This window comes from Pezoporus occidentalis, unplaced genomic scaffold (genome assembly GCF_034315485.1).
Source record: "Pezoporus occidentalis ecotype Australia unplaced genomic scaffold, CSIRO_AGI_Poc_V1 ctg169, whole genome shotgun sequence".
NCBI lineage: Eukaryota > Metazoa > Chordata > Aves > Psittaciformes > Psittacidae > Pezoporus > Pezoporus occidentalis.
In genome coordinates this window covers 1,529,603-1,549,235 of record NW_026913521.1, presented here as the reverse complement: position 1 = coordinate 1,549,235, position 19,633 = coordinate 1,529,603, and the positions used below count along the sequence as shown (strand labels likewise).

General features: G+C 44.2%; 1 protein-coding gene across 3 annotated transcripts in view; it reads right to left on the bottom strand.

Moving 5' to 3' along the window:
• The window catches only part of SNX8 (sorting nexin 8), a 24,442-nt gene extending 4,809 nt beyond the window's left edge, over nucleotides 1-19,633 (bottom strand). The window contains exons 1-11 of one of the 3 annotated variants that reach the window (XM_062613601.1): nucleotides 19,511-19,529; nucleotides 18,639-18,712; nucleotides 11,789-11,979; nucleotides 8,641-8,758; nucleotides 5,777-5,898; nucleotides 5,330-5,410; nucleotides 4,218-4,378; nucleotides 3,446-3,578; nucleotides 2,308-2,376; nucleotides 1,387-1,536; nucleotides 508-657 (exon numbers count right to left, since the gene is read on the bottom strand). In XM_062613601.1, the coding sequence (XP_062469585.1) occupies nucleotides 508-657; nucleotides 1,387-1,536; nucleotides 2,308-2,376; nucleotides 3,446-3,578; nucleotides 4,218-4,378; nucleotides 5,330-5,410; nucleotides 5,777-5,898; nucleotides 8,641-8,758; nucleotides 11,789-11,979; nucleotides 18,639-18,672 (1,209 nt within the window). In that variant the 5' untranslated portion in view covers nucleotides 18,673-18,712; nucleotides 19,511-19,529. Of the gene's footprint in view, nucleotides 1-507; nucleotides 658-1,386; nucleotides 1,537-2,307; nucleotides 2,377-3,445; nucleotides 3,579-4,217; nucleotides 4,379-5,329; nucleotides 5,411-5,776; nucleotides 5,899-8,640; nucleotides 8,759-11,788; nucleotides 11,980-18,638; nucleotides 18,713-19,027; nucleotides 19,080-19,510 lie in introns of those variants that run through there. The other 2 variants (XM_062613599.1, XM_062613600.1) reach the window with 2 other exon arrangements.

Sequence of the window (19,633 nt, the reverse complement as noted above, 5' to 3'; positions counted from 1 at the left end):
GAAGGAAGGGGGGAAGCTGAAGGGGAAGAGACTTTAATATAATGAATGCAAGGAAGTCTCTATGCGGGCAATGCTGAAGGTCACATTTAGGGGTTAACAAAAGGGAGCTCCTGGATTCAGAGCAAAACCAAGGAAGTTGCTCCTTGTCATGTAATTTCTTTTGTAACACAACAGAAAGAAGATTCATCTAGCAAAGACACATCATTCATTACAGAATAGCCACTTGGTCAGGTCTTCCTCAACTACCTGTAGAGTAAGGCCATGTGCAAGTGAAAGAAGGGAAGAAACCCACAGAGGCTTGCTGCAAGAAGATGAAGTCTTTAGAGGGGTTAGAGGCCAGCCTGGACCCTCATCCTAAACTGGAAAGACCTTAGGTGACTTCTTAAGGAGTTACAAAAGAGCCCAGCTGGGCAGATGATGAGAGGAGGAAGGCCCACAGGTGAAAACAAACACATTCCAATCCTCATTCATATTTTGGGAAGACAAACACAGTCCAGAAGAGCTCACCTCTTTGTGACCCTGGATCTGGGAGTTGACAAAAGCCCCCAAAATGTGAGATGTGAGAGGCAGATAGATGTGGATGAGCTGTGTCTCCTGATGCAAGCAATACAGAGAGAAGTAATTCCGCAGCTCCATGGTTAGGATAGCATTTTCTTGCTGAAAGAAAAGGAACTCAGTGAAACAAATTGCTAGCAAGAGGGTGCCAAGGAAGTTCACATGCAGCAGGAGAGCACAGCATTCCTCATCATACTGGCAATTCAAACACATACCAAAAACCTAAAAAAGGAGTTCCTGGACCCATTTGATAAGACCTCATAGCAGCCTTCCAATATCTGAACGGGGCCTACGGGGATGCTGGAAGGGATTGTAATGATAGGACAAGGGGTGATGAGTTTAAACTTAAACAGGGGAAGTTCAGGTTGGATACAAGGAAGAAGTTCTTTACTGTGAGGGTGGTGAGGCACTGGCACAAGCTGTTCAAAGAAGTGGTAAATGCTCCAGCCCTGGCAGTGTTCAAGGCCAGGTTGGACAGAGCCCTGGGTGACATGGTTTAGTGCGAGGTGCCCCTGCCTATGGCAGGGGGTTGGAAGCAGTTGATCTTAAGGTCCTTTCCAGCCCAAACCATTCTGTGATTCCAGGATACAAACAGCATTTTCCATCATGCAGACTTTCCAGAGCTCCTGCAAATAACATGTTACCAAAAGCCAGTCATAAGCATTGAGGAAAACAAAGGTGTTTCCATGTAGCACAGCAGGTAGCTCAAATTACCCAAAGTACAGGTTACCCTTTCAAGTCTAATGGCTTTCTGCAAATGTGACTGGGCACAGAGCAGCGCCATTACAGGAGCCCAGTACAACCCTTTGCTCTCCCAGGTTTCTGCCCTACCTCCACAATCCGAGACTCCAACTGCTCTACCGATTCGGGTTCTTTGTTCTGCACAGTGGCACTCATCATCTGCTTCTTCATCATGCTGTACTTATGCAGTGCTCGCTGGTGCTTGTGCAATACCCCCTTCTCATGTCTTTCACACAGGTCCTGTATGAGAAAAAGAAAAAACAGGTACTTAGTGGAAGCTAAGAGACAGCAAGCAGGCAAGCCAAGCGGAACACAAACACACACTGATGCTTTATGTGATTCCTATGCAGATTTGTGTTTCTTTGTTTTTCAAGAGGGTCAAAAAGATGTTGGCAGCTAAGAATCCAAAAACCAAAACTGCCCGGAGCCAGAGCAGTGAGCTTAAGATCCAAAATACTCCAGATTGCCTCTTATCAGTCCTCTTATCTTTCATGCCCTTCTCAATATTAAGTGCTGGCAACTAACTGGTGAGAGCTTGCCAGTGTCCCTCTATTCCAGTTCAGGCCTGGGAATGTCAGGAGAGGCTGCCACATCCCATGTCAGGAGATGCTTCTAAGAAAAAAGTGTCTGACTGAAAGATGAGTATTAACAAAAACTTATCTGTAACTGAATCTATGTCTCCATGACCAAACCAGTAGTAGTTCAATTCACTGCTCTGACCCAAAAGCAGCCAAATCTGGAGAGAAGGTCACTGATCTGCATAGTTTCAAGCAGTTGTAGTTTTCAATTCCTTGCAGGGTTTGCTGTTTGGCAAGTTCTCATCACTAGATGAGCTGATCCGTAAGGCTACAGAGCCAGCTACGGCCAACAGCCACTCCCTCTGCCAGATGCCCAGTTTGCCTCTGAACTGGCCTCCCAAACAGTTTTCCATCCAGTTGGCGTTACACCCTCTAAAGAGCACAGGCTTGCTCTAAACAACTTTCTCACTGGCACAAGAACAGCAGAGCTCACTTTGTAGGACTGGAGTAAGTCCAGGAAAAGGTTCAGCTTCTCCACCACATCATTCTCTTCCTGTTTACCCTAGAAAACAAGGAAAAAGCACATTTTACGTGAGCCTGGTAAGGAGCAACATCACAGCTCTTCACATCCTTACAGCACGCAGGCCCTCCACTGCATTCTCGAGGGCACATCAATGCTTACACAACCACATCAAAACCCTTTCAGATGGCACTTCAGTGTTTCGTCTCTGCTATGCAGAACAAAGATCTGACTGGAGCAGGCACAGCTTTTCCAATTGACTGATCATTGTAACAGGAGGAGCTAGTTTCACAGTCCTGTGTCACTCCTTTCAGCTCTCTGCCTGGAATTTCTTGCTCTTGCAGATTCCTCCAATCTTTCATCTTCCCTTCCCACAAGATAACTGATCCATTAAAACTATAAATACCCGCATGCTCCCCATGCTAGTCCATGCATCAGAAGGCAGAGATGAGACACCAAGCCAAATTTCACTACTTGTTTTTTTTACTTTACCAAACACTGTCTTTTCTTCCTGTATCAATAGAGCTCTCTGGAGAAAAACACCTGGGCTAACTGCTCTATAAAAGCATGCTGAGTATCTTAACACAATGAAATGAAGAGAAGGGAAGATAAAACTATCACTTATCGTTCCCAGACTGTCATGTTCTCATGTTATTCTGACAGTCATTACCACACTGCACACTTACAGCAATATGATGCTTTTGTCTGAATGACTCTCATGTGATGTTTAAGTACTTGAATGTCAAAATGGGATTCAGAGCTAAATTCTCCTGGATTCTCTGTATCGGATTAATATGACAGAATGCAGGACTTTTGGACAGCTCAGTGTAATAGTACAACTTCAATTCTCCAGTAAGCATTTGAAATTACAAAAGAAAGCCACTTTTCCATCCCTTCTCTTGCCCATTGTATTTTTTCCCATTTAAACACAGTCCAGCTTTTTCATTCAAGCTTGAACAAGCTGCCTGGTGGCTGAAAATGGAGTTTGGACTACAGTCTCCCTCTTAACTCTGTAAGTGCCTGTGTCCACAGAACTCATGATTCAAGTTGAAACTACAGGCACCAACACACCTCCTTCATAGAAAAGGAAAGATAAAAGTAAAGAACTCACCTGCTGCACAGCCTTATCTGCCAGAAGTGCAAACTCAACAGACAGACCCTTCAAGGCTTGTTTCAGAGTCCCCCATGTGCTATTATTCAAAGCAGCCCAGGAAGGAAGCGGCGTAGTGTCTGAGCCCAAAGCACTAAGAGGAGATAAGTAGTGTTCAACTCTAGGAAACAAATTCCACTAAGCAGATACACATATTTGCAGAGAGTTCAGAGGTTCTAATCTGTTTATAGACAGTTTGCAGTGCTGAGCTACTACTGCACAATCACAAATGCAAAGCTGTGTATATACTGGGGGAAGAGGCAATAAAACCAGTACCTATATGTCAAAGCATTTGTATTTTCTTTCCTCTTGCTCTGTGGAATGCAACCTTAGGACAAACGGCCTCAAGGTGTGCCAGGAGAGGTTTAGATTGGATATTAGGAACAATTTCTTCACAGAGAGGGTTCTCAGGCATTGGAACAGGCTGCCCAGGGCAGTGATGGAACCACCACCACCATGCAGAAAAGGCCCTCGGTGATATGCTTTAATGGTGGTTTTGGCAGTCCTGGGGTAATGGCTGGACTTGATGATCTTAAAGGTCTTTTCTCACCTAGCTGATTCTTAGTGAAAAGCATCTATTTTCCTCTTTTATAGTAGGAAAAAATTTAATAATACCGACAGCACTGAAATACCCATTCTTACCAGACCATTTGCAGGTAAGCCTTAGAAAAGTTGAGCTCTGAAACAACAGTAGAAAAGTTCACATAAGGAAATCCTCTTCCTCCCAGCCTACCTTAGCTCCTTTCCAAAGATGAGAAGATCTGAGGCATTATCAATGGCTCGAGAAGCTATCCTCTCCGCCCGGTCCCGCAGCTTATAGAAGCTATTATAAATATTTCTGATGAGCTCCCTGCTGGCAGCAAACTGGGCCTGGATGTCAGCGGGAAGGAAGTCCTGGAAAAGTGCAAGAGAGATTACTGCAGGACAAATGGGAGGCACATTCACATACATTAATTCTGGGCATACCACACAACAGACAGAGACAGGTTTCCCTCTTGTGCTTGCGCTCTTGTACCGCGTGCTGTAATAGCCCCGAAGAGATTAGCTTCACAATTTAGGTGTCCAAATCAGATGTCACCCAAAACCCCATTTTCAGAGGCACAAAGAGGTTCAAATACTGGGTGTAGATGGAGTTGGCCAAAACCTGTAGTTCTGCTACACAGACAAAATGGGTTTTGTGAGATTTCAAGCTCACAAGTTCTGTGCTGACACTGCTGGTAATGCCAGTCTGGCAAAGTCCAGCACGCTGAAAGTTCAGCTCTTTTTGACCTGTGTATCACTGAATTAAGCTCCAGTTGCAAAACCTTCTGCTAGCATTGCAGGAACCTGAACAACAACTTGCTTTAAAATTGCTCAATCAACACAGGGAATGTATAGTTAAAACTTGCTATAGCACTAATCACTGCACTAAACAGATATAAGGAAAACTTAGCTCTAACTTCTCTGTAGCACTCCAAATTATGCAAAGGGAGAGGGTAACAGACAGAATGAGGGCAAGAATACATGGAGAGGATGTCAAACTACACATTAGCTTTTAAATTGTGCAGTATGTGTATTAGTTTGTTATGCAAGTACAATTACAGAGAAACATGTTCTGAGCAGGACTCATTGTTTAATCTTTATCATATTCATGAACCAGCACTTTGCTACAAATATCAGGTCCTTAAGAGTCAAGTATTTATTTGATCTTTTTGATAAATTACAAGCTTAGAAGTCCTTCAGAATTTGGAAACAACTCTCTCCCACCTTAGGTCTCCATCACTCAATAAATACCGTATCTGATCCACCTGGAGAAGAGAGTCATTTAAGCCAGAATAATACATTGCAAGAAATTCCTATACATACCTTGGCCTGGGTAGCTAATCTGCAGGTCATAAATTCATCTCCTACTCCCTGGACCAACTCTCTTAGCTTATTCTGTACATCCTGCAGAAGGTACAGAAAATAATGAGTATGAAAGAACTAAGTAATGCACAGGAAGTTCACACAAGTCTCAGATATACTGCAATAGTAAAAAGCACAACTTAGCAGATACAGCTTTACCCAGGTTAGGTTTAAGGACACACATAATATGTGTTCCCCTAAGAACAGTTATTTTCAGAAAGCTGTATGCCTGGGAAGGGAAGGAGGGAAATTACCTCCTACTTGCAACTGCAGAAATATCTATTGAGAGAAAATTCTTCTCATCACAGGGAGCAACAATGTGTAGGTCAAAAGCAATTCTGAGCTCTGCCCAGCGAAGCAGTTACAGGAAGATATGCAAACTCAAGACCACTGCTAACAAGTACTCACTGAGCCACTGAAGGACAGAAAGAGCTTCAAGAGCACATCTTCTGAGAAAGGGGGATGTCGAGCCACCAGGTTTATGAACCGCTTCAGCGCTCTCCTCCTCGACTCTATGAACTCACGATCAGCTACAGGAAGAACATTACATTTCAATTAATGCACCACAGGGTACAGCTGCTCAGGAAAAAAGGAAAACAGGCCAGTAATTTCCTTGTACTTATAACCCTTGCTAAATAGCACTGCAAGAGACCCAAAGAATGGTCACTTAGAATCATAGAATATTTAGGGCTGGAAAGGACCTTAAGATCATCTGGTTCCAATCCCCTGCCATGGGCAGGGACACCTCAGATTAGACCATGTCACCCAAGGCTCTGGACCTACTTAGCTACTTACCTGTCAGCTCCCTACAACAGATCTTTTGGATTCACCATCACAACAAATAGTCCTTCAAGTGGTTCTTTACATCTCACTGAAACCCAGCATGTATCTACATGTGCTTATTTCCCCTGGGAGGGACAGGTAAGCAGGATAAACAATCAAGTCTAAGGCCAGAAGCCTGGGCATACAAAGATTCTTCTTCCTCTGAATCAGTTCTACAGGCAGTCCCCAGAGGGGATCTCAGTGTGTCTGGGGCTCCAGGGAAACACAGCACAAAGTACTGCCAAGATCACTGCCATTTGCAAAGTGATCATCCCATAAATAACTGTGGGGTGTTTGCTCACTGTTCTGAAGAACTAGCTTCAGTGTGCTGTTCCCTCACCTGTCCCACCTCCACACTGTTAAGCATTTTGGGGGCTAGAGGGAGAAGAAAGGTTTGGGGGAGAAAGGAAAGGGCTGGTTGGTTGGTTGAAGTTGCTTGTTCAAGATCAGTACCCATCTTTTCATTCAGAGATGACTGTTCAATATCAGTAAAGATCTTAAAGATGTGAAAGACTACTCTGGAAGACCTGCACAGCAATCTGCAGTACATCCACCCAAAGTCCTTACTTGTCAAGCTAAAGAAGTTCCACTTGCCTTCCTGAAACAGGAAGAATTTCACTCTGGCAATACTGCAGTGAGGCAGTAAATCAGAGCTCCTGGAGTTTCTCAGGAAGCTGAAAATTTAAGCTAAAATAAAATTGAAGGAAGGTAAAGCAGCACAGAATGAAATTAAAGGAATGCTTTTATCCATAACAACACTCGTAACACTAAAGGGTATTACTCTCTTGCCTCGGTTTTAAGTTGAGGGTTTGCTGGCTGCATGGACTCTCTAGAATGATCCTTTGTACAGTGTCACCCATCAAATGTTTTTTTTTCTGTCATTAGAGATGCAGATCTTGATTTTGCTTCGTTCATGTTTCAGCCTACGTGGAGATTTCTGGAGTCATTGACACACTTCCTACATGACCTGCCTCAGTTTGCTGCAGTCCTCCAAAATGAGCAGAGGAACAATCTTATTCATCTGACACATGGATGAAAATAGACCTTCATGAAAATAAGAGCATAACTTGGTAGAGTAGCAGACTAACTATAAAAAGAACACAGCTTTGCCCACACACCCTGGGACGAAGGAGGTTGCAGGAGTCACACATCAATGCTAATCCATCAAATCCTGTGTCCTGCAATTCCATCTGTCAGGCCATTAACCTACTCAGAAACAGGCATGACCCATTCCATTTCCTTTTTCCTGTTTGTAGTTTCTGCTAAGACCACTTACACAGCTTTTCTATATGCGCAGAGGCACTGGGCTAAAGGCAATCATCACAGTTTTGGACTCTATTCCTAGCATAGATTGGGAACTAATCCTATCAGTTTTTTCTTGAACATATATCTGTGAGAGGCAATTCACTGGTGAGTGCACAGAGATATCAACACCCCAGGAACACAAGGAAATAACAGTGACTGACAAATGATATATATTGGAGGTTTCTTTCAAGCATACTGAGATTAATCAGAGAAGGTCACTTCACTTACAGGTGCCGCATGAAGTGGAAATTCTGCCTGAGAACACTGAATCAGGTCAAATTCAACAGAGGGGTTTTTGCAACCCCAAAAGAAAGGGCTTCACAATTTACATCCCATCATGAGAATCTATGACCACTGAAGCTTTCCAGCACTATTATTTTGCTTTGTTCCAGTTCACTATCCACCTGCTCTGCTCACTGTTTATCAATTCCTCTTTCCTATAGCAATACACTGACTCCTTGACTGAAATAAATGATAGAGTGAAACACAGTAAGCTTAGCAGCATGGGCAGAAAACAAGGCAGTGAAAAGCTTGTTCTTTCACAGACAAAGTATAAAAAAAGATAGATTTTATATAGTTATGCAACATCTGAAATCATAAAGTTTAAAACCAGTGCCAATATTCCAGATTAGTGAAAAAAGGGCCTGAAGGAGCTTTGATACACTTTCAGTCTTTGAATGCTTTGGTGGTTTCTATTCTAACAGCTAAAATATACTTGAGTTAACTGACAAGCTGATTCCAGTCTCAGCTTTTAGCCTCTGGTTATCCTAAGCAGCTCTTAGAATCCCAGACTGGTTCGGGTTGGAAGGGACCTTAAAACTCATCCAGTTCCAACCAGGTAGAAACACCTTTCACTAGAGCAGGTTGCTCCAAGCCCCATCCAACCTGGCCTTGAACACTGCCACGGATGGGGCAGCCACAGCTTCTCTGGGCACCCTGTGCCAGAGTCTTACCGCCTTCACAAGAAAGAATTAGGGGATTTCTAGGACAGCAATAATTCACACCTCAAAGTTGTGTATTACAAACTCAGAGCTGTTTTCTGAGCCAAGCAGAAGCAAAGACTTTTAAACCTATATTTTCTACAGTATCACCTTGCTCACACTGGCACCATGACCCCTCCAGTCAAAAGAGAGACCTAGATTTACCTCCCAGCATCCTCTTTGGTGGAAGTGCCGGCACCATCCGATACGGGAACTTCTGCAGCAGCATCTCATGGAACACCACAAAGTCATTGTATCGCCTGTAGACTGAGCATTTGAATCTCTGCAAGTAAGAAAACAGGGAGAATAAATCAATAAACAGACAGGACAATCATTTCCATGCGGGTTTTTTTGCTATCAGCTGCACTGAAAACAAAAGGAAGAAGGAAATCACACCCAGACACTCCAGCAACGACACATTTCTTCTCTTTAGAGGCATTGTGGTGGGAAAGAGGGAGAAGACTCCAAAAGCAGCCACCTTTCAGTTATGAACAGAGATGGCATTCTTCTAACTGCAGTGTATAGGGTTTGCATGGCAAGATTTTGGTAGTAGGGGTCACAGGGGTGGCTTCTGTGAGAAGCCCCCAGAAGCTCCCCCTGTGTCCAACAGCACCAACACAGCCAGTTCCAAAACAGACCTACCAAGGCTGAGACCATCGCCAACAGCAGAAGTGCTTCTGGGATAACGCATTTAAGGGGGGAAAAAAGATGCTGAACAATTGAAAGATGAGTGAAAATATGTCAGAGGAACAGCTCTGCAGACACCAAGGTCAGTAAGGAAGGAGGGGAGGAGGTGCTCCAGGAACTGGAGCAGAGATTCATTCCCTGCAGCCTGTGGTGCAGACCATGGAGAGGCAGGCTGTGCCCCTGCAGCCCATGGAGCTCCACAGTGGAGCAGGTATCCCCCTGCAGCCCATGGAGGACCCCACAGTGGATCAGGGGGATACCCAAAGGAGGCTATGACTCCATGGGAAGCCCACACTACAGCAGGCTCCTGGCAGGACCCACGGCTTCATGGAGAGAGAAGCCCACGCTGGACCAGGTTTGCTGCAAGAGCTGTGACCCCACAGGGGCCCACTCTGGAGCAGTGAGAACTGCAGCCCATGGGAAGGACTCAGGTTGGAGGAGTTTATGGAGAACTGTCTCCCATGGAGGGAGATCACGCTGGAGCAGGGCAAGAGTGTGAGGAGCCCTCCCCTGGGGAGGAAGGAGCAGCAGAGACAATGTCATGAACACAGGGGGAGTAGACAGAAAAAATCTGGAGTGAAGGTAAGCCTGGGAAGAAGGAAAGGGTGGAGGGAAGGTGTTTTCAGATTTAGTTTTATTTCCCATTATCCTACTCTCATTTGATTGCTAATAAATGACACTAATCTCCTTAAGTCGAGTCTGTTTTGCCTGTAACAGTAACTGGTGGGTGATCTCTCCCTGTCCTCCTCTCAACCCATGAGCCTTTCATTCTGTTTTCATTCCCCTGTCTAGCTGAGGAGGGAAGAGGTACAGCAGCTTTGGTGGGCACCTGGTGTCCAGCCTGATCCCCCACATGAAGTCCTTTTGAGAGTAAGATTTTCAGTTAAAAAACACAACTCAGATTTCATTCACGCACAAGATGAAAGAGACCATGAAACGGAGAGGAAGAAGTTCACCCAGAAATCACAAATATCCCTAAATCTGCTGTGATTCCATGCCATTGCTCCCTCAAACTGCCTGGTCTTCCAAATTACACAGAACATTTAGAAACAATGCTGACATTTTTAAAGTGCTCTAGAGAGTTCTTGAAGTACTGCAAGTCCTCGAGTTCCAACTCTTAGGAACCGTCTCTAAATCAGTTTCAAATCCAAAGGTGGCAGAACAGTCCTAGATCACATTAAGTATCAGCCCAAATGACTGATGTTTTAAATGAACCTCACAGGAGGCCTCTCACTGATGTCAGATCTATAAACAAGATTGAAAGTTCCTTTAAAAGCTTAGTCCTTCACTCTGCATTTCTTACATCGATAGGTAGAAGATGCCAAAGAAACTGGGTTTTCATTCCAAAAGCAGTGAAGCAGCAGCTAGAACAAGACATTTACGAGGCAGGAATCCTTGTAAAAACAATGAAAACCCCACAACTCCCACACATTATTACTACAGATTCAACTATTATAGCAGCTAATAAAAAACACTACACAACACCATACTTATTCTCACTCCATTTGCATTGCACATCATCCACCACTCACTGTGGCACTGTGCATTACCAAAAAATAAGGCAATGAGGCATATAACTGGAGCCCAACAGACACAGCTCCAGGGCCTCTCTCCGCTTTTGAATCTGATGTTGATTTGCATTACAGATCTCAGCTGAAGCTCAGGGCCAAGCTATGCTGCTTTCTGAGAAGGTATCATTCTACAGAGACAACTGCAGGAAAGCTGACAGCAACTGAAAAGAATTGATAATGGGTTCCTAAACTTTAATAGTAGAGAGACCACCAGAATCACTGAGTCCTGTGCCCTGAAATCAAGGCAAAAACAGACACTGAGCCCCAGAAAGCCACAGAAGCAGCCACTGTGAATGAATCTGCCCCCTTCCCCTCACGCAAGTCTCTGACATACTTAGAGATGTCACTCTAAAACACCAACAGCCCCAACATCACTACAGACAAGTGACCCAAATGTGCCACTGAAATATGTACAAGTGACTAAAGCAGTTTGAGCACCACTCAACAACTGACATTTTGGTGGCCTGGGAGATGTGAATTGCCCATGGTCTGCTTTGAAAAGGACAGATTTCCTTCTTGGAAGAAACACACAGGAGCTATTCCACTGCCTGCTCTATAAATAGGAAAAATATATCATTTTCAATCTTCTCTTACACCAGGAGAGAAACCCACAGGTCAGCGTCGGGGCAAGTAAACTGGAAGCAGCCTGGCCTCTGCAGGATTTGCAGTACCTTTTCTGCCTATAAAGGATTTCAGTTTAGCACTGCCAAAATGATTTCTTCACTAGCTGAAAACAGTTTGACCTTCCTAGTTGCCTACACCAATCCATTACAAAAACATCCAGTTTTCAGTGTTCTACATCTGCTTTTGCACAGAGGTTTCAAACTCAAGGTTTCGAGTGAGCAAACAGCATCCACCAGACCTCAGATAGAAGAGGTTTCATACTGCAGAAGCCCAGGTCAAGAAAGCATAATACTACTGCATTAAAAGCAAGCTTATACAACTGGCCTACTCAAAAGCATCATCACCCAACACATCTATCAAGACTTTGCCAACAGCAACTGCAGAGACATTAAGAGAACACACTCACTAAGACCAATGCTTGTTCACATTACCTTGCTGGAAACCTCGTATTCCACATGTTTCAGAAAAAGGCCCTTCTTCTCAGGTATAAGCTCCACCTGAACACTATCCTTGCTCAATAGCTCTTGTAGGGTGTGGGAAAGCAGCAGTGGATTTCCCTGCGGCGCCTGCATTAGGAACTGCTCCGGTTCCCTCGGTTCATTTACTGGAGGCTTTGCCAAATCTAAAAGACAAAAAGGAAAAAACAATCCAGTAGACCTGATAAGATAACGTGAAAAGAAGTAGCCTCAAAATATTCTGTGCCCTTGTTGGCTGCTCCCAACAGTGGTGCAACACCACCAGAGCAACAGGCAAGCCACTCCCAGAGGAGGCTATGCCACTTCACACACGTTCAAGACACTGGTACCTCCCTCTTCACAACACCCAGGAGCACCACGAATTACACAGAGCCAGAAAGACATCTTTACTAAGCAAAAGAAGCAGCACAGGCCAAATTTGTTCTGTGAATCAGCTAAGAGGCCTGCATTTCCTGTCTGTCCAGCTCCCACCACAGCAGGATCTGGCAAAATGAATGAAAGCCTAGCTCAGCACTTTTGGATCCTGCCTAGAACAACTGATGGAAGGAAAGAAAATGTGTGATTTTACTGCGCTGCAGAAATGTAATACATTAATTTTATGTCATTCCAAAGGAAGGAGACACTTCATTTGACAGAGTTCTTATTAAACCCTGTGACAGTAGGCTACAGTGGGTTTGAACTACAATAATTTGCTATGTCAATACACTGAAGTTCAAGAGCAGGGGAAAAAGGTTCCCAATTAAGAGCTACCAACCCACAGCTCCTCTGCCACAGCCATCTCTGCCAAAATCTTTCAAACATACTTATTCAACTGCTCGCAGCTAAAAGTCAAACAGCATTTGACAGTGAATTCAACCATTGCTGGATGGGTTTAGACAAAGAGATTCTGATCCCCAGACACATGCAAAAATGACAAAGATGCTCTTAGGAATATGGCCCTGGAGGACAAACTACATCAAAGCAGCAGCAAAGATGGTGATGCAGAGTCCTCCCTTATTGAATGACTGACTGCAGCCCATTAGCTCAACTTGACTTCATAACTACACATATGCAACCATATACTAAGCTTACATTGTTTTCCAAAGCACTCCTTTTCCCCTACCCACTTCATACATAAGAGAGTGAAAAGAATCTACTCAACCCACACCCAAGTTCTGTTCTCCAGCCTGGAACATGTGGGTTGCTCCCTCTCTGTATATGTCTATTGAAGAGGGACACTGCGAGCAAGCTCTCTGACAAAGCAAGTTAAATCCACTGATGATAGTTACCTAGACAAGCTGGGCAGCATTAATCTCCTGCCATTGTACAAGAGATATGCCCCTTCTTAAACATATCTACAATTCTGAGACACAAAAAGAAAGGAACACAACAGAAGCAAGAACCATTTCTTTAAGCTTTGATACATAGTTCAAAAAGTTGACAACTGTAAGAGATTAACTCAGGGAAGATAAGAACACATATCCACAACTTGAAAGCCCTGGCCTCCTCCTGATAAGGCTTTCCCACCTGTTTCTTCATGTGCTCTAGGTCCTGATAAATGGGGGAAAACAAGTAATCTCCAATTCCTTAGATACACAGCTTCAGAACAGACACTTCATTCTTTGTTCCATAAAACAGCTTAAGGAAACCAAACCAAATCCAGGACAAGTGACCTTATCCCACGTGTCCCATCAGGTTTCAGATTCCTGTTAACGTGACTCAGAGAAGCAAGTCTTAACACCTCTGCTTTAATAGACTCACCTATCACCTACCAACCGCACCTACACAGGGGTTACACAGCAGCTTCTGAAAAGTTCAAGCTACCTGCCAGAAATTTGTAGCAAGATAATGCAAGTTAATTCAGTGTTGACATGGAATACTGCTGGCTAAAGCCATAATACATCTGTACAGCCGCTTTTCAGATAGGTGCTGAACTGCAAAGGAAACGAGGAAAGCACATACAGAATACAGATATCAAGGCAAAATATTTGACCTTTCACAGGGCAGCGAGGTATGATGAACCACACTGTCAAAAGGAAGTGTCAAAAATACACCCACAAAGAACTATGGGAAGCAGGAGACAGCCTCAGTTTTCCAGAGCAGCGGTTCTCTGGGTGCACACCCTTGTAATTCATGGGTTTAATTGCTCAAGACACATCAGCAAAATGCAACATGACATGAGAGATCTGCTGCTCCAATGCACGCACACTCACACAGAATTCCACAGTCCAATGGGATGCTAAAGCACTCGCAGCCAGTGCAAGCTAGCTCCCAGAGAGGGACTAGCCAAAACTGCAGCACACCTATTTCCCTGAGAGCAGGGCCAACCTGTACTAACACAGCACTCCTGCCTATTGATTCACTCTCCCTGTTTCTATCTTTCTGCCCGCCAACCAACAAAGCCAGGTTTCCATGGCACAAACTGTTCCCTAATGCGTGGCTCAGCACTGTCTGGTGAACTACTGAAACTCCCAGTGGCAAAAGGTAATCATTGGAGAAAAGATTTATAGGATGAACCATGAATCCTTCAGGATCTCATCTGTAAGTCCTGGAGCCTGCTGCATGATCAGCCAAACCCATGGCGAGGCCTCTCTGATTCTTTACAATGGTCTGAACCCACATTACCCTGTAAGAAACTGAAATGAAGCCCCATAGAGAGACCCAGGCATTCCTTTGACAATTCACTCACGTGGCTCTTTTCACTCGTAATACTTTGCCAGTTTTCATCAAGTTATTCTCTAAATTTGCTTTCTAAAAGCTCACCTACAGGAAATGCCTTTGTTTTTATCAGCAGTTCACACACTGGGCTCTTCCTGAAACATTCTGTAGCTTCTTTAGATCTCACCCTTGTCTAAATGTGTGAAATCATATAAATCAGACAACCATACAAACAAGGGTGAATAATTACTGTTTAATTAATAATCTCAGCATGTTCCATATCACCAAGAGAGCTACTTGGAGTGAATTTAGAGCCTCAAACACTGGTCTGAGAACACAAGAAGATGACTTTGGAACAGCTGTTAACCTGTTTTAGAAAACACTTAATCACAGCATTAACACTAACCCTGCAGAGCAATATATACTGAAGCTATTCTTCAGCCCATTTTCATCCTACTTACTAAAGAGTCAATTCAGGAACAGCCTCAGGAGCCCTGGCCAGGAATGGTGGATAATAGTGGGAACTCATTGGTATGAAAGCCCATTTTCAACCAGTAAAAAGGTTTACATGCATTGTAACAAAACACTTAATGCTTCCCATCACGCTCTCTCTGCTGGAGAACAGTGAGTTTGGAAAGCATTCCCTTTGGTTTCAGCAGATCATTATCTGCTGCAAAGTTTATGTACATGGAGTAGCAAGTGAATACAGAAATGAGGTATGGAATGGCCCCCTGGAACTCAGGGAAGCAGGCAAAATCAAAATCAGCTCGTTTTGCGCAAGCTAGGCTTTCCCTACAGCAGTTTCTCAATCTGTTGTCAATAAAACACCACAAAGTGGTCTGGGATAACTGAAAACAATTTGATATAAAAGTTAAAAAGAATATATGTCTGCATTCATATGCAAACAAGAGGATAAGAAGGTAAGAAATAAAAGTTTAAAGAAGCAATTCAAAGCACAGACTTAGTTCTGTTTGGTTGTAAAACAAAACAAATATGAAGCTACTGCATAGTACTTCCTTATTTTAAGGCTTTTTTCCCTGGGAAAAAGTTAGGCAGCCTTTGGACTGAAAGGCGTTGAGAAACTTACACAGGGTACTACAGCAAAACAAAGCTTTGCTACTTTATACCACACATTTCGCACTTTAGTTGGTGTTCAATGTTTGTGATTGCCATTCATAGGATCAGACACCAAACCACCCTCCACAGTGATCAGTTTCCTCCATCAACATTTCTAAGATCATGCATTTATGAAACCCAAAGTAGAATTTCAAGTGCCTGGTGAGCTGCACAGAGGTTTTACATGTGAGCAAGCACAGAGCAGAGAAGGGCAACGTGAGGGCTAAAAGCATAGGTGGTAAATCACAACACAGACCTCCCTTCCCTATTTAAGTTCTGTCAACTGAACTTGGAAGCCTTATCTCCATTTACAGATGGATGGTACTAACAACTCTTTATCACACCAGGGTGCTAATCAGCTAAATTTATTAGACACTTAAGTAGAGGGTACCATAGAATTACTTATTACATTAATAGCAGATATGCTAGAAGGAGAAAAGAGTCTGAACGGAAGCAAAGCCTTAAAGAAAAATAGCCAAGGTTTATTCTCCATCCTCACAGGCCACGGCCATGTGGAGCAGAGGTGATCCAGCTCACAGGAAACAGAGGGCAATGTGAGAACTGTCTGGCTTCGTACACAGATACCTCAGATTTCTCCCTAGCAAAAAATGAGGGCTCCAGTACAGACTCCTAAGCCAGGAATACTAAAGCAGCAATGTAAATATATCATTCATCAGCATTTCCCCTTCCTTTCTGTCTTCTCATGAAAAGCCTCGGGAATAATGGAAATGCCCTTCCCCCTTATCATGCCAAACATACTCTTCCATAATTCCAGAATTCAGTGTCCACACCAACTTCTCTGAAGGCTGATGCGGATTTCAGCAACTTCAAATAGACTCTTTTCCTTTTAATTCTTACATGATTTGAAATCCCCTAAAGACAAGCAAAGAAAAAGAGAAGTTCCCCCCCCCCCCAAAAAGGGCAAACAAAACTTTCTTCCCTTTAAGAGCTTTATATATCTTTTGAGACAACTGTATGTGATTTGTTTGGTGTTTTAAGGAACTTAAACCCATGCAACTCTTATTTTGAGAGAAGCAATGCAAAGGAATCAGTCTATTTTATCTAACAAAGTTAACTGACACACAGATCTATGTCCAACGTGGCAAAAAAGTCCATGTTTATCACTAGGTACAAGCAATCGTATTTAGCTGCATTCTAACTATAAGATGGTGCAATAGTGCCCTCCCTTCTCCCTTCCCAACAATTCACTTGCAAACACAAGCTATCCAATGCCAAAACAAGTTCCTAAGATACATACACTATCATAAAATTAGATGATGGAAAACAGGCTCTAACGTTTGGGGTTTCTCCTTCAAAAACAACACAAGAAGCCAACACTACCACAGCTCTCTCAGTGCGCATGTCAAATATGCATCCTGTGCTTGCTGCGCTGGAGGTTTTGGGTTGGGTTTTTTTTCTTTTGGTTGAGCTTTCTTCCCTTTGTTTTTCAGGTGCTGGGGTTTTCTGGTGCCTGTTTGAGGTTTTGATTTTGTTTTGTTGTTTGGGTTTTTTTCCAACTCAGTTTAAGACTGCTGTTGAGCACTTGCACTTGGTGCATTTCATGATGAAGCAAAGAAGTAACAGCACAACTCAAAAGTAGATGAGGTTATCTAAGCTTTGTTTAATAATGATTTAAAAGCACTTGCATTTCTGCATTCCCCTACAGCTGTAGGCCTTTAACTGGTTCTCAAAGTACCACAATCACTACTACAGCAGGAAAAAAAAAACCCTCCAACAAGAAGTTATCTCCTTCCAACACCACACAGTAAATCTGTGTGACAGAACAAGAACTAGCTTTAAGCCTAGTAGCCTGTTGTTTTAACTATGCCATTACATCCTTAAGTGATCGATTTCCCAAGTGTGGGAATACATGGAACACAGACCATTCACAAGACAGCATGGAGCCACAGTCCCAAACTTACAATAAAGTGAGATGGAGCTGCACACATTGAAGAATAACAGGATTAGGGGAGGAAAAAAATCCATCAAGGAATGTTCCCAAAGGCTACAGAGACAAAACATCAACCGCTTGCTGGGGCAGTTTCCCAGCTCACACAAGAAGATTCCTAAACTATCATTTTTCCCACCCAGCTCTAACAAAAAGGCTGGAAGTGTAAAAATTCACATCCAAAACAGGAACCCAACAAGCAATGACACACAGAACTGTACTCCAGGAAACTTTTACAAGGGCATTTTGGCTTAACTACAAAACCGCCAAGTTTCCACCACCATCCTTCCTTAAACTCGTCAAGAAAAATCCCATCGGAAGAAACTGTTTATCTCCTTGGTTTGCTTCTCATCTTCCAGGCACGTTTCTCACCCTCTTAATTACACTGGGGGAAAACTTGATCTTGGCATCTAAGCATTAAAATAACTATGTGCCACCCCACACATGACAGTCTCCCAATAGTCTTTTCACACATTTTATAGTTAGAACAAGATCATTCACATCTCAAATAGTGTTGAAAAGCAATCAAAGCTTCTCTGTTTCTGTACCAGCTCCACATGCGTAACTAATAAATTTCTCTCCATCAACCTGCACTAAAACTTGAAGACTGCGAAGGAACCTGGAGTGGTTATGTGCGATTTCTACTGTCTGTAATGGGTACAGCCCTCCCTACCAAGTCCTCCTACATGCTGCACACACAGTTAAAGAGTTAACATTAGAAGAAAATGGGAAACCTCTCTTCCCAGCCAACACACCTGGATTAGCTCTCTGCAATCACTGCAAACCAGGCTCAAATGGGAGCAAAACCAGTTACCTACGGGTGTGAAACTTCCAACACGGCTGAACCCTCACCATGATGACAGAAATAAAAAGGTTCTGGCTTTAACAGAGTTATTTTTCTTTCGCTAAGATCATCAGATACCTTCTCTCAGTGTTCACGATAGCATCTTGGTCAAAGAAAGCTGAGTTTTCTAGATAAGGTGAGTAGATCAGACAGAAGCACCATCACCAGTGCAGAAGTTAATCAGATCAAGAATACTCAGAGTCAGCTGGTTTATCTCTATCAGGCTCCTGAAGCAGACAGTAAATCCATAATAGACATACCTGAACAAGCTCTCTCTTTGGTACAGTAGGACATTTTTTCCACAAAGGCTGCTGCTCAATATCTTATATCAGTCCTGGACAGAAATATTCCAAAATAATTTATTTATAAAGCATTATCTGCATCAGGAGCATCACAGGCCTATCAAAAACACACACACACTGGGCTCTGAGTATAACCCAACCAAACTATCCTTCCTTGCATAAAGCTTAACCACTTGTAACCTCTACTGGTTCTTCTTTCCAAATAGAGGGGAAAAACTGCTGTGCGCAGAGCAGGAATTGCCGGTATGAAACTTCAGCCACGTTAAAAGAACTTTAGAGAGCTGTTAACACCCCGTTCCCCACTAAAAGCTTTCCTCGGTTTAACTGTTACAAGCCGAGCGCGTTACCTTCTTCATTCACCCAGGACCTCCCTCCATTGCTCATTTCACAAGCGCTGGCACCAACTTTCTTCTACGAGGCCATGTCAGCGCTCGCGGACGCCTCAGCCGCATGCCCCTCCAGAGGGACGGTCCGGTCCCGCTCCGCGCCCATCCCCGTCCCAGCCGTCAGGCTCCCGGGAAGCAGACCCAAAGCCAGCAAGTCCTCACTCCCTGGGGGGGGAGGGCTCCCCCTTATTCACCCTCACAAGGGGAGGGGAACCCACCGCGACCCGGCCACCGCAACGGCCTGGCTGCGGGGTAATTTCGCTGCGAGTCCGGGCCCGGCCCCCACCGCCCCAGTGGGGAGCGGGGCAAAGCGGCGCCTTTTTACCTCAGGTTTTGGCGGGGAGCCCCCTCACCCTGCCCGCGTCCCGGCCGGAGGCACCGCGGCGGTGCCGAAGCTGTGAGCGGGTTGCAACACCCCCACCCCCGCCCGCCTCCGCCCCGTACCTGCGCCCTCCGTGCCCGCCGGTGGCTCGCCGTCCATCGCGGCAGCAGTCATGTGAGGCCGCGGCCCGCCGCCGCCGCCCTCCCCTTCCTCCGCAGCGCCCGCCTGTCAGCGCGGGCGGAGAG